General features: G+C 50.8%; 1 protein-coding gene across 2 annotated transcripts in view; it reads right to left on the bottom strand.

The window, feature by feature from the left end:
- Positions 1–4,972: 4,972 nt before the first annotated feature.
- The window catches only part of TRANK1 (tetratricopeptide repeat and ankyrin repeat containing 1), a 99,966-nt gene continuing 90,353 nt past the window's right edge, over positions 4,973–14,585 (bottom strand). For both annotated transcript variants that reach the window (XM_045037902.1, XM_045037903.1), the window contains 4 exons: positions 14,287–14,432; positions 8,253–11,302; positions 7,065–7,163; positions 4,973–5,995 (listed from right to left, as the gene is read on the bottom strand). In XM_045037902.1, the coding sequence (XP_044893837.1) occupies positions 5,895–5,995; positions 7,065–7,163; positions 8,253–11,302; positions 14,287–14,432 (3,396 nt within the window). In that variant the 3' untranslated portion in view covers positions 4,973–5,894. The remainder of the gene's footprint in view (positions 5,996–7,064; positions 7,164–8,252; positions 11,303–14,286; positions 14,433–14,585) is intronic.

Raw genomic sequence — 14,585 nt, 5'->3', positions numbered from 1 at the left:
GAGCCACCCGTGGCTCCCCCTTGACCCAGCACATTGGCGGGGAGGAAGCTCAGGAAGATTTGAGCAGGGGGCTCCTAACTACTGGAATATAATCTGGAGAGGGATGTGGATGTGCACTCTTTTTGCAGGTTTGGGGCAGAGCGTTTAGGTAACAGCACAACGTTGTGGTGCTTCTCTGGTCATTTCTCCTCACACATCTGTCCCCTTCAGGGTCCTTGCGGGACAGGGATCCAGGATTCAGAGATCCTCCTGCCATACTGACCATCTCAATGCCTAACATCTCAAATTCCATCTCTCTCTCGCTCTCTCTCTCTGACACACACACACACACACACACACACACACACACTCACTGAATTATCCCTGGCCTTCTCCAGCAAGCTGATCTGGGGTCTGGGATGCCTTGAATGTCCTTTTGGACCAACACCACACAATTGCCAGACATCTGTGTCCCTGGGATCATCCTTAAGTTTATGACCCAAAGGATGGGCAAATCCACACAGCAGGTACAGTGGCCGCTCTCCCTGCAGCCACAAATATCTTTCCGGAGCAACTGAGACTGGCTTTGCCTGACCTCGTCACTCTAAATATGCTTTGGAGATCCTGACCGCAGAGCGCAAAGTCGAATGGCCGGCCAGAGGCCGTCTCCCCACCTGGCAACTTCTGTAACAGCACTGGGGTTAAGAGCTCATGGGAGGCCTCCCCGTTTAACCCGATAAACTTTCAGTCCTTCCCACAGCAGAGAAGCTGGGTCTGCCAACAACAGGAGATAGCTGATCCTCACTCCCACCCACCATCCGGGAAAATGTGTCGCCCCACTTGCTAAGGGGGAGGGAGAAGCCATCAGCGAGGTACCGGGCGTTCTTTAGGTGGGTTGTTGTCTAGAAACGTCTCCTGGTGCTGCAGAATTCTCTGTTCTCTGCCTGACACGTCATCCGGCCCTCCTCAGTGGTGCTGCGACCTGAATGACTGATAGGACCTTTTGGGGGGAGGGGTTGCCCTTGGGAAGCAGGGTACTGTCACCGCCGTATCTTTGAAGTGAGACGTAAGATTGAAATTTGGCTCCTTATACTAGTTATGGGAATTCAGACACGCTCTTTAAGGCCTCTGAGCCCATTTGGGCATTTATAAAATGGAAATAAGGACACGAGCTTGTAGCTTGTTTGTAATTGCATTATACTCCCTTATTCCCTGCTTTTTCTTCCATCGATGGACCAAGAACGGGAAAAGATTTCAGGCAACAATCTGTTTCCAGGGCAGGGAGGGGTAGTCACGAGTAGAGACCAGCTCTGGGGAAAGAGCTGGGGCAGCTTTTGTGTGCCCTTGACGGAGGTGGGGACATTTCTAAGAGGGCTTTGTTTCCAGGGACTCAACCTTCTTTTAGAGACCGAGGCTATTTTTAACCCAAGTTTTAGTGATTCTGCAGGACAGCTGTTTCAGGGAACTATGTAGGCCAGTCCGTGATATTTGGAGTCATGGTTTTAAGGTTAGGGAGTGGGATGGGATGGGGAAGAGCTAGAATAAGTCTGGAGTTTCCGGAGGCATCCACAGAGATCTACACTTACCCTGAAGAACACTGTAACCCAAATTCACTTTGTGGCCACTCAAGTGTCTAGATGGGCTGAACAGAAGAACGTTCTTTCGTTACACTTCAAGTTAAGTGTCAGCTTCTGCCCTCTCTCGGTCCCCATTTGCCATGACCAAATCACGATGGAGAACAGATCGGCAATGCCCATGTTGGCGAGCCTGTGGGAGATGCGATCTCTCACACCCTGCGGTGGAAACAAGACCGGGACAGCCCCTCTGGAGGCACTTCGCCAACATTATTAAAATTAAAACTGGAGGGGCGCCTGGGTGGCGCAGTCGGTTAAGCGTCCGACTTCAGCCAGGTCACGATCTCACAGTCCGTGAGTTCGAGCCCTGCATCAGGCTCTGGGCTGATGGCTCGGAGCCTGGAGCCTGCTGCCGATTCTGTGTCTCCCTCTCTCTCTGCCCCTCCCCCATTCATGATCTGTCTCTCTCTGTCCCCCCCAAAAAAAAAAAAAAGTTGGAAAAATAAAATTAAAACTGGAATCACCTTTGAACTTGACATTCCCACTTTTTGTTCGGGGGGATTTAAACAATTATTTATTATTATTAGATTATTATTTTAATTGTGGCAAAATGCACGTAATATACAATTTACTACCTTAAACTTGTGTGCGTGCAACCCAACAGCATTAAGTACATTCACATTGTGCAATCGGTCTCCAGAACTTTATCTTACTGAAACTCTCTACCCATTGAACAACACCTCCCTATGTCCCCTCCCCCCAGCGTCTGACAACCACCATTCCACTTTCTCAGTCCACGATGCACCATGCACGCTAGGTGATGCATGTAAGTGGATTCGTGTGGTATTTGTCTTTTTGCAACTGGCTTGCTTCACGTAGAATGATGTCCTCAAGGTTCATCCACGTCATAGCGTGTGTCCGAATTTCCTTCCTTTTTAGGGCCGAATCATATTCAGTTGTATGTTTATTACCAGCATTCCTACTTGTAGGGATTTAAATTAGAGGAGCATTACAGCAAGTGTCCAGGAGCATCTGGGACGGTGTAAAATTGGAAGGAACTCACGTATTCAGCTGGGGGCATGGCTAAAGACCATGAATATGGTCCAGTTTTTTAAAAAGAGCTAAATGTGCTGGCGTGGAAAAATGGCAAACACCAATGGCTCACTGAAAACTCAAGCTAAAGTGGAGGCCGTATGGTTCAATCCACTTTTGGAAAAATAAATGCAAATTTAATTCCAAATTGGTGGTGCTGGTGACTGAGTACTCCGTAAGAGCTGGATTTTTAAAAATAGTTTGGATTATATTTGCCGTCATAGGAAACAGTAAAGGTATTTTTAGAAATCGAGACGGAGGGATGCAGTGGACGAATACTTGTTCAAATAGACGGTCAGAGAAGAACGCGCTTCCCCCGCTCAGGTGTTTCGGTGAGAGTGTCATATGGCCCGTGCTGATGATAATCCAGTAAGAGAAGAGGCTCTTCTAGAAACCCGAGAGGCCGCACAGATCTGCCTTGGTCCCGTGCTTCCCATCCTAGCTGAACCCCATCCCACTGGCATACATGTGCAGCCGGCTGTGAGGAAGAGGGACCCTCAGCGTCCTTCCTTCCTCCAGTCATTACAAGACTGGCCCTTTGTCCCCAGAGAGAATTTGAGGCGAACAAGGGCTCTCGGCTAAGAACAGTCAGGCCAAAGCATGTACATGTTGGTAGGAGCCATCCAGCCCCTTCCCTTCCCCCAACAATCCTCAAGGGCCCCAAACACCACCCTAAATGGTTAATGCTGACTGCAAAGAAGTGGGATCCATGTCTGAGGCAGTTAGGAAAACAGCTGATTGTTCGTGATGGGTTTTTGGAAGGTCATCTGTCCCTGAGAATCCACCCTCTTGACTGGGGAGGTAGACACTAGCTATGTCCACGCCTGTCCAGCAGCGAGGTACACAGTGGGGGGAAGGACCACAAAGCAAGCTGGGGGTGGGGGTGATCACGACAGAGCTTCAGCCTGGGGGGACCCCTGAGGCGGAAGACAGTTAACACAGTAGGTCTGTTAGCTTTTGAAAGGCCTGCTCAGAAAGCTGCCCCTTGGCTGGCCTCTGGGAACTTGAATTTCTGGAAGGTTCCTGCCGTCCTCAGAACCGATAACCGCAACTCACAGTGCTCACTTTTTGTACACCGTAGTTCATGCGGAACACCTGCTTTCCGTCTGAGACTCTGGGACTTTGCTACGTGCTAGGCAGAAGACACCTACATGAGCAGCCCCCGACAAAAACTCTGAGCACTGAGTCGCTAATAATTTTTGATCGGCAACAATTCACATGTGTTGTCACACTTGTCAGTGGGGGAATTAAGTGTATCCTGTGTGAGTTCACCGGGAGAGGACCCTCAGAGGCCTGCACTTGACATCCCCCTCGACTCCGCCCATGTGCCTTTTCCCTTTACAGATGGTGCTCTGTAGAGCTTTGGCTGAGTCCCGTGAGCCCTGCTAGCGTTCCCGAACATGAGAGTGCTCTTAGGGACCCCTTACACCTACCCCCTTCCCGGACTTCCAGGCAAGGCCTGGGACACCAAAGCCCCTGGACTGGGTGGGGCCTGAGGATTGAGGTCATCAGGGGAAATTGCTGACCATACTGCTGAATCCCATTCCTCTCTCTCCAGCCTCTGCACCCCTATGAGTCGAGGAGGTAGATTCTCGGGAGTGGTTCTCTCCAGGGAGTTCTATCAGACAGCGTTGACCCAGAAGGTAGCAGGCTCATCTGGCCCAGTCATGAGCCTCCTGGACCTTGAGGCATAGGATCAGAGGACAGAGGACGCTTTGTTTCTGGAGACTCAGCTGTCCTGCTCATCCAACGCAAGCAAATCCTGAGATCCCAGAACCAAGACCTGAGGGTGCTCGAACCCATGACAAAAGCTACAGAGCCACTGGGCATCAGGGCATGCCCAAAGGGCTCTGAGACCATTCAACTCCCCTAAAGGGGAAACTGAGGCCCCACTGGGTTATGTAAATGAAGCTGCCACCCACATGATATGTTTCTATCACTGCTGTTTCTCCACGTCACCGCCTCTGTCCCACAGCAGACCCCGAGCCCCCACGGACTCAAGTGCCACATCTAGGCACTCAGTGATCTGACCACCCCAGGTTACACGGCTCAGTGGGGTCAGGAGAAGATTTGACCCCGGGTCTCCTGCCTCCCAGGGCAATGTTCTTGTTGGGGGCAGTCCCAATAGGCAGCAGTGACAAAACTCCCACAGTCCACACCCTAAACGCTCAGGAGACACAGGCAAGCCCTCAAGACACCGCAATCAGCTGTGAGTCCCCAGATGTCTTCATCTCAGAAGGCGTCAACCAGCTGGCCAGAGAGAACCAGCCCCAGGATCCACCCCTGACTGAGTGGAGACCGGAAATAAGTCAACGGACAGCGCCACGTAAGAGAAATGATTTCACTTTATAAAAATGTGATAATACGGCAAGATTTGATTTTTTTTTTCCGGCAAGTGACATTTATAAAAACCACCTGGAATAAAAATTAGAAACAAGGAAATAGAGTCATTTAGAAAGACGATAAAGAGAAAACGCTAAGCAGCAGAAGCAGCAGCAACACAGGGGGGACGTTGGCTCTGCTGCGAGGACAGATCAGGGGAGGACCGAGCTCGAGTAAGCTGAGCTTTCACACAGGCTGAGCTGGGGGGCAGGGCAGAGGGTGGGCAGGAAGCGTGAGCGGCACGAAGGCCTCCAGAATGGGACCATACGGATGGCGGCCGGCTCAGTGGGAGTTGGGGGTAAAGCAAGAGCCTCCTTCAACCAAGAAAGTGAGACACGTAGGGCTACATACAAACACTTGTGGAATGTCTGCACCATAGCCAAGGCAGAGTTAGGACCACCTCGGAGAGGCAGGCTGGGAATCCCCCACAACACCCCCCAGGCTTGCCTTCTAGGGCAAAGGTCCTGAGGCTCCCACCCATAGGACGCCGGGGAGTTCTTGATTACCCTCTGAGGTAGTCTCGCCGTCACTCGCACAGGTAGCTGGAAATGGTCACAAAAAATGGGGAGAAGGAGGGCAAAAAAGTTGCACAGAGACAAGAGGCCGTAACAGAAGGGCCCTTGCTGTAAGCAGGTTCGGAGATGAGCAGAGGGTGGCCTGGGGGTAAGGAGTGGCCAGCAGAGGGCCTACGTGGACCCTGGGCACAAGCAGCTCTTGTAACAAGAATAAAAATCAAAGGCATGGCTAGACTCCCCCTTTTGAGCTAATTTACATTCTATTCCCCCCCCCCCCATCTGCCCCAGCACTCGGAATTCTAAGTCAGGATGGAATGTTCTGAAGGCTTAGGAGGCAGCAGCTGAGCAGACATCAGTATTTTCTCGGCTTTCCACCTTTCCGCGAACGCCTTCGAGGACGGAGTTCACCAAAGTCCTCGGCTTCATTTTCGTAATCATCTTCCTGGACGACACCTGTTTCAAAAGCCAAAAAGAAACAAACACAACACTGGGAACAAAGCACAGAACGGTGATTTTTTTTTTTTTTCACGCCACTGTAAAACAGAACGTGTTAATAAAACCTAATGTCTCTGTAATTGTTTTAAATTAAAGGGCAAAAAAGCCTGGGTCAGAGCCAAAGGACACACCCTTCTCTAGAATTAAGTTCTTGTACAGGCTGGTGCCTCTGCCCTGATTTCAGAGACCCTTTACATGGCAAAGAAATCAAACAAAAACGCAAATTCAACCACAAACTTGAGTTGGTATGCCAGTCATCTCCCTTTTGAAACAATCACAAAAATCGTGGTCCTGGCAGGGAATATATTCTAAGGATGTTTTTCCCCGACACAGATATTTGTGCCAAGTCCCTTTTAGTTTTCCCCAGCTCTGGGGGTCTAGATTTTCCAGTAGCATCTGGATTAGGAGGACCCACAGAAGGGCAACCTGGGGCACATGAAATCTACGGAATAAGAAAAAATTAGGTCTGGCCAAGAGGGGGTGGCAGTTGGGATGGGCAAGAGGGATGATACAGAATTTGGCAAGATCGTTCTGTCAGGAGAGAAACCTGACTCACTCCGTACAAGCCCTTAACCCTCTAGGAAGGGGCGTGTAAGTCTCCCAGTGATTTTGTTTTGCTCACAAATGCATTGGCGTTATATCCCCAAGGCCAAAACAGCGCTGATACATACTAGGCCCTCAATAAATATTCGCGGACTTACATGAATGGTTGACAGAGGCGACCCTGTTTGCCAAAAGACAGCTCTTCAATACTTTGTCTACGCGTGGGAGTCACTGTATTGAGCATGAGCAGTGACTGGGTGTCATCGATAGGAGCCCATGAGCGGCACAAGAGATTTGGGAAAAAGCAACTAACATGAGCCCTCGGTCAGAGGGGGGGGATCTCAGATGTTACTCGACTCACTGGGGGAAGATGACCCTAGACAGTGAGTGGACGTTATAGGTGACCCCACTTCGCGGTGACCTGGAATCAGCGGAACCGAGAGCCATGAGACCCAGAGCCACCCTGGGATAAAGGGCTCCTTACCTTCCTCATTTAAGTGGAGCTCTGCCTTCATCAGCCACGCCCGCGCATCCCTGACGGACGGGATCAGCATGTTGACCAAATGAGCCATCACCTCCTCTGCTACAGGAACCAGAGAACAAGGGCTCTGAGTGAAGGGGCTGCCGCAGGAACCAAAGCCAAAGCCCCTACCTCCCAAGGGCCGTCTGTGTGCTTCGTCTGAGGGGGACGACGGGATAAGGACCCACAGCCACCTTCTGCCCCCTCAGACGTGAACTGCAATTAAATGCTAGCCTGACGCCATCACTGTGTGACGGGCAGAGACTGCCAACAGCAAACCTTTCAGGGAACCTCGTTCGGCATGTCATTAAATCCGCAGTCGGCTGAGCATCAGACTTCGGCTCGGACCGTGATCCCGCAGTTCCCGAGTTCGACCCCTGTGTGGGGCTCTGCGCGGACAGCTCAGAGCTCAGAGCCCGCTTTGGATTCTGTGTCTCCCTCTCTCTCTGCCATTCCCAGCTCACGCTCTGTCTCTGTCTCTGTCCCTCCCCAAAATAAATAAACATCAAAATGTCCTTAAACCTTACACTGGAGTGTGTCCGGGTGACAGAATGAGTTTTAAATACGCAATTTCACTTATTTGGTACGTAGCGCGACTTGCACTCAGTGTTGCTAGGAAATAGCCAACAAGGAAGTCAGAGGAAATCTGATTCAAAGGCCACGTAAGAATTCTTACTGTTAAGGTCTGACGCCGGGTATGGTTTAAGAACCCTCCTAAAAAGGAAGAGAGCAGCTGTGCAGCCCCAGATCTTAGGCAAACGTTCAGGACAGAGTAGGTGCTCAAGAAATGGTCACTGGAGAACAGATCGGAAGCTTAAAGAGTTTCCTCGGGACATTGAACGCCCTCCCCACGTCCTCGTCACAGAACTCGAAACGCCCTCCCGACGTCCTCATCACAGAACTAGTGAGCAAGGCCCTCTCTTCTGTGTGGTGCCAGGGAAACCATCCCGACTCAAGATAACCACACGTTTTCATTGAGGTGGGGTGGTTCAAATAATGGGGGTTTGCTGTGATTTGAGAACACCCGCTCCTCACTTGTATTTCTGCCAACGCCGAGCTCTGTCATTCCCAGGACTTGATCTGACATGTGTTCTCAAAGCCTGGGTTCTGACACCCCCCCCCCCCGGGCCCCAACTTCTGGGGACGCCTTACCACCAGCCCAGGCCTTCCGCCTGTAGAGGTCCTCCACCGTATCCGAGACCTTCTTGATGTTCTCCTGGACCTTCCTCTGCAACATGTGGCTGTGCTCTTTGGAGCCCAGGTGACTGCGGATCCACACGCTCTGCTCAATGTCCTGCACCAGCAGCTTGCCTTCATCAATGGCCGGGTCCACCTTCTCATGGAAAAATTCGAAGTACCTCTGGTAGGCCACCTGCTGCCTCTGATGGCTTTCCAGGCGGATGTGCTGCTCGTAAGACTCGCTGTTCTTCTCCGGACCCTCCTCGTCTCCCGGCTCGGCCATGGAAGGGGCCACGGCCTCCACAGCCGCTCCTTCAAGTGCCTTCCCGGGGCCGAAATAGCTGTCAGGACCTCGGCTGAACTTCACCCCACACAGGTCACACTGGGTCCTATCGATGTCGGCCTTCTTAAAGTTCCCAGCCCCGGGCTCCCTGGTCTCCTCTCGGAAGCACTCCACCTGGGTGCTCACCCTTCTCCTCCAGCTGATGCACAAGGACACGACCAGGCACACCCTCCTCAACTTGCGCCGGACGGAAGCCTTCCGCTGCTTCCGGGAAAGAATGGCAGCGAGGACGGGGTCTCGGTCTTCTGACGGCAGCTCGTCCGTCTCGTCCTGACCGATCTCACACTCGGGTTCAGCAAAGTAGTCCGCGGGCTCCACACTGGGCAGGCGGCTCAGTTTCACCTCCTCGTGGTAGAGGCCGCGGACCACGGGCCCTTTGGCGTGCGCGCTGTCCCACCGCCAGCAGCAGTCCATCAGGTACTCTTCGTCCCGCTCGAAGAGCAGGTCCCGCAGCGCCTCAGCCACCGACTTCACGTTGCCCGCCATCAACACCCGCTTCGCCGCTTTCAGGAGCCTCTCGGGCACCCGGTCGGGGCAGTCCCTACTCATCAGCTGCAGCCTCGTCTGGATCTCCTGGAAGTGGCGGCACAGGAGAGGCTTGCAGTACGGCTGTAGAACCTCCTCGGCGTTGACCAGCATCACCAAGCACAGCACCAGGGTCCGCTCTGCCTCCCCGGACACCACACAGTCTATCTCACCGAAGGCGTCGAGCAGGACGTTGAAGTTCCCATTCTCTTGGCCACAGAGCACCTTGACGAGGTAGGAGAGGTGGAACCGGAAATCCTGAATGGCTCTGGCCACGTCCTTAGGCTTGTAATCCTGAACGATGGAGAACACGTCCCCGAGCTCCCTGTCCTTCTTGCTGACCAGGAACTCCCAGTAGTGCAAGAGCGCGATGTAGCTCTTGGGGAGGCGGAGGATGGCGTTCTTCCGGAGGCGGGCCAGGACCACCCCGCAGTGGACGAACTGGAGCTCCAACAGGGCCACCGTGTTCCCAATGCTGGGGATGAGCGGTTCCTTGCACCTCTTGACGAGGACGTTCATGAAACGGAAAAAGAGCCTCTTGTAGTCTTCTGGGTTCCTGTACACGTAGAACTGGTCGATGCAATTCTCCAGCAGCCGGATGAAGCACAGGTGGGTCTTCTCGGCACCGTCATCGTCCTTGTTGGGTGCCAACATCCCGAATTTTCCTTCTATTCCCTTCACCTTGCCGCCCCTCCCCCTGCCCCTTTCCTCCTTTTCAGCCTCTAGAGCTTTGAGTTCCCTGTTGTAGTTGTCCTCCTCCTGACGGAGCAGCTTTTCGAACTCCTCCGGATAGTTGGAGGAGACCAGGAACGCCTGCATGGCGTTCAGCCACAGGTCTGTAGACTCCCGGCGGCTTCGTGCCCTCTCGTTTTGAAACAGAAGACGGACGTACTCTTTCAGAGCTGCCCTGTACGACCGAAAGGATTTGTAGTTCGGTTTGAGGATCTCTTTGCAGGCCGTGGGGTTTTCGGACAGCACTCTCTGGTGGAAATGCTTAGGGAAGAGGACGTTCAGGAAGGATTTGCAAAGGCCGTACATATAGCCAGACGAAACGTAATCGATTTCTTCGAGTTCCTCCGCTAAGATTTTAGGGAATACTTTCTTGGCTTCCAAAAGCAACCCGCTGATTGCCACCAAGTGTATCTTTGACTGAACCAAACACTTGGCCTCACAGCGCCGCAAGGGCCTGTGGAAATCTTTACAGTTTTCGACCTCACATTTCAGGCCCACGATAAACCTCATGCAGACGCCCGCGTAGGTCTTCCCAAGCAGGCTCTGCGTGATCTGACGCAGCCTGCTCAAAAGGTGTTTGTTGAGGGCCAATTTCACCTGGTCGGTCATTACCAAGAAACAGTCTTTTGTTTTCTTCTCTCTCAGGTTCACATCCAGGTCAAGAATGATTCTTGATATGGGTCCAGGGTCGTTCTGAGCTATCTGGCAATACTTGGCATCCACCTGAGAAATCCCAAAAAACTCGAAGCAAGACTTGACCATCTCCTTCTCGGCATTGTTGGTCACTCTTTTGAGGGCCCTGACCAGATTGAGGAGGACTTCCAAGCCCCCCGGAGCCAGGGCCAGGACCTTCTCAGGCTCGACCTCACACTGGCTGGCAGCTTCGTAGAGTGCCTCCACCACTCCCGCCGAGTGATTGAGTGTGTCAAACTTGAAGAAGGCGTCCTTGAGCTTTTGAAAGTCTCTCAGGATTACCCCCTGAAGGAACTGGGCCTCGGCAATGCCGGCCAACTGGTTGGTTTCATAGCAGAGGTCAAGAGCTTCTCTCAGAATGGCCTTGGTATGTTCCACGTCCGAATCCCTGGCCACATTGAGGCGGGCAGCCCCCAGCAGACACGAGGCCTGGAAGTCCTTGTCGGCAGTCAGCTGGGCAGCCTCCAACAGGCAGCCATGTTGCTTCATCAGCAAGGCGGCCTCTTCTCTCCGACCCTCCCCGTTCAGCAGGTCTGCAGCTTCCGCTAGCCGTCTGCGAGACTTCAGGAACACCAGCTGGTCTTCTATGTCCAGCTTCGAGAGGACCGCCATCATCTCCTTGATCTTGTTTGCATTCAGGTACTTTGCTGCGGCTTCCAGGTAAAACTGACCGGCAGAATAAGACAGCTTGGATATGGGAAGGGTCTTGGCCCTCAGCATTTCTTCATACCTGCAATGACAGACGACCCAAATGTCAGCTCATTACCACCCAGGAGAAAATCTCCTCCAAAATACAGCACAGAGCAAGTCAGACACAAGTCCCACCCACGTGTAGACCTAAATTACAAAACAGGGCCTAAACTTATCCGGCATCTTTACGAGTGGTTCATTTCGCGGGGGTAAAATGAATTCTTTATTCTCCAAAGGAACGAAGCTTTCGTATGTTCAATTAATGAAATGTTACGGCGTGACGACCTAAGCAAATGGAAGTTAGGTTTGAAAGTCAGCCTGAGAATTTAAAGAAAGAAAAGTAACTAAAATTTTGAGAAGAAAACTAAGTAGATAAATGAAAGTCAATCTGAAGGGCAACGATTGTGCATAACCAAAATTATCCCTGTAGAAAAAAAGAAAGCCTTAAATTTTCATAAAAGCACGATCCTCATTTTGGGCCGACAACCCCACTGAGTTGGAGACAGGACTAAGGAGAAAGGGTGAAGACAGAGCATGACACGCCAGCGTGACATTAACGACATCGGTCTTCCTCTCATCACCCAACCTCTGATTTTTCTCTTCTGCCAGGCACGAGCGTGGTTGATAAGAGTGAGATTAACGAAGCTCCGAATGCTCCCCTTTACTCTGCTGGTCAAAGTCAGTACCTCCCACACTACCAATTTTCAAGGCACTGGAACAATCCAATAAAACATGCGTGCTTCTGAACCCTGATAGGACAAAACCCGTCTCCTCACAACCAGAGAAGCGCCCAGGCTCCTTATGATGGCTCAGAGTTATCCTACAAACATCTGCTTTCCTAGCTTTTCCTCTTCTACGAGAGGTCTCCCATGAAGGGTTGTAAATAAAGATGAAGAAAAGGAGTATACTTCACATGTGAGCTTCGGCTAATGGAGTAGTGGGTACTTTCAGCAAGTGTAAAGAACTCCCCGGGTATTTCCTTTGCAAATCTGCAAGGTCCACAATGTATTTTGGGTCGTGCCAGCTAGCCACTGAATTCTACACTCAATATGCACGGTGCTCAAAGGACACTGGGACAGATCTAACGTGAGTTTCCAGTTAATACTCAGATTACACTTAGATCTCAACTCAACACATAGGAACGCTCAGCTGTATACCTCAATCAAGCTGAAAAAGAATAATGAGAGAAAAATATGTTTCTGGGGAAAATCTGTGACGATTCAATGCTCTGCTGAAAACCTGAGGGCAGAAGTTTAAATAACTAATTAAAACTTAAAAAAAAAACAACCTCTTGGTCAGTTTTGTCATATGACTTCACAAGGGAATTGGTCTGGTCAATTACTCATATCACGACTGCATAGCACCCTGGTAACTATGTGCCCAACAAATGTCACAGCTGGCACCCTTTTATGGAGTGATAGTTTGTGTCCCCTGAAATTCATACATTCGAGCCCAATCCCCAGTGTGGTTGGATTTCGAGATGGGATCTCTAAAGGAAGTAGACTACGGTTAAATGAGGTCACAAAGGTGGAGTCCTGATCCAACAGGATTAGTGTCCTTATAAGAAGACACCAGAGAATGACCTGTCTTTTGCAGTCTCTCTCCATGTGGAAGTGCCAGGGAAAGGCCACCTGAGGACACAGTGAGAAGGTAGCCATCTGTAAGCCAGGGAAAGAGCTCTCAGCAACAGCCCAACCGGCCAGAGCCTTGATCTTGGACTTCTAGCCTCCAAAACTAGGAGAAAATAAATTTCTGTTGCTTAAGCCCCTCAATCCATGGCATTTCGTTCTGGTTGCCTAAACGGACTACTACATACCCGTTGCGTATATCATAAACGTAAAGATACCAAAGACCCTCACGAAGGAATATGCTCACTTTACCAGCCATGGCACAGAACACCTACTTTTCCATTTCCAAAACTCAAACTCGAGGTACTGGGCACCTCTATCGAGGTGCTGGTTACACAAGTAGATCTATTTTGTGAGAATTAGGTGCACCTTTTTGACTATATATTATACTTTAACAAAAGCTAACTTCCCAAAAACCTGAAGTTTGAACACCTGGGTCCGTTATGTTCATTTTGTCACATGCAGAATTTGGTAGAAAGCAAGGAAGATGTAGAACCAACCCACGCCCTGCTTCTCCAGGAGCTGAGAGTGCACTCAAACAGAAACACGGAATAGCGGTCTCTGTCATTCCAGCTGCCCCGTACCACCAAGAAGATCTCTTCGGGGCACCAGTAACATGCCGTTTCTGTATTCCTTGTCAACCATCAGCCCTGCCCATCTCGACATCATCCTTGGAATATGAGCTAGAAAAAGGCTCGAGAAGGCCTCCAGTGGGTCATGTATGAAGCTTATGAGGGTATGGGAACGTACATTTCGTACACACATGTATGACCGCATGGCTGAGGGTCTGCCCATAGGTCACGGTGAAGCAAAGGCCTGACTGCCCACTAGTGCACTTACCTTCATCCGTCCATTCAGCGAAATTGCTACCTCAGCAGGTAAGGGTAGAGGACAGAACCATCATTAAGCACAAAATTGCCATGTGTCTTATATACACGCTTGTAACAAACCCTTCATCATCTTCTGCCTCTTCTCATGACACTGTGTCAAAGCTTATAAAGAGAGTAGAATACATTAAATGTGAATATATTAAGAGCGTGTATGTTCAAGGCACTGGAATGGCTGCCGATGAGAGAGTGGGAACGGAGACCGGCCATGACGAGGAAGAGGATGAACAAACTGAAACCAGTGGTGACTCTGCTGGGAACTGGAGATTATATTCCACTCTTTTTCCTCCCGCACTTCCCACTCAGCTCCTCGGTTAATCCTTTAGGCTTGGTTCTTGCTTTCAAGGAGCTCTTGACCCAGCACCGAGGCCACCGCTCGAGTGGAAGGAGGGCGACACGGGCAGGCCGCTTCAGAAGAGCAGAATAACACCCTCCAAGGCAGGCTGCCCCCAGAGAGCAGCAGGAGGGAGGGAGCGGGGTGGGGGAAGGGAGAGAATAAAACCACCTACTTTTCGGCTGCAATAGCAGCTTCTTCAAAAAGCTCCTGTTCGCAGTACATTTTGAGTGCTAGATCGAATTCCTGGATCTGCTCAAAGCATCTGAAAGCATCTTTGTAGCACTGGCTTCGCTTATAGAAATAGGCCGCATCTTTTATCTAGGACAGAGTAAAATACACTCTTAGAGTATTCATAGCATAACTTTTGATCTTAAAAATAAGCCAATACCACGAACAATATGTCTGCTATTTGTTAGGACCCAGTGAAAAATGCTAAGACATAGGCGATATTAGGAAAACGATTTCCTTATA

This window comes from Felis catus, chromosome C2 (genome assembly GCF_018350175.1).
Source record: "Felis catus isolate Fca126 chromosome C2, F.catus_Fca126_mat1.0, whole genome shotgun sequence".
Taxonomy (NCBI): Eukaryota; Metazoa; Chordata; class Mammalia; order Carnivora; family Felidae; genus Felis; species Felis catus.
This window is presented reverse-complemented; position numbering and strand designations above follow the sequence as displayed.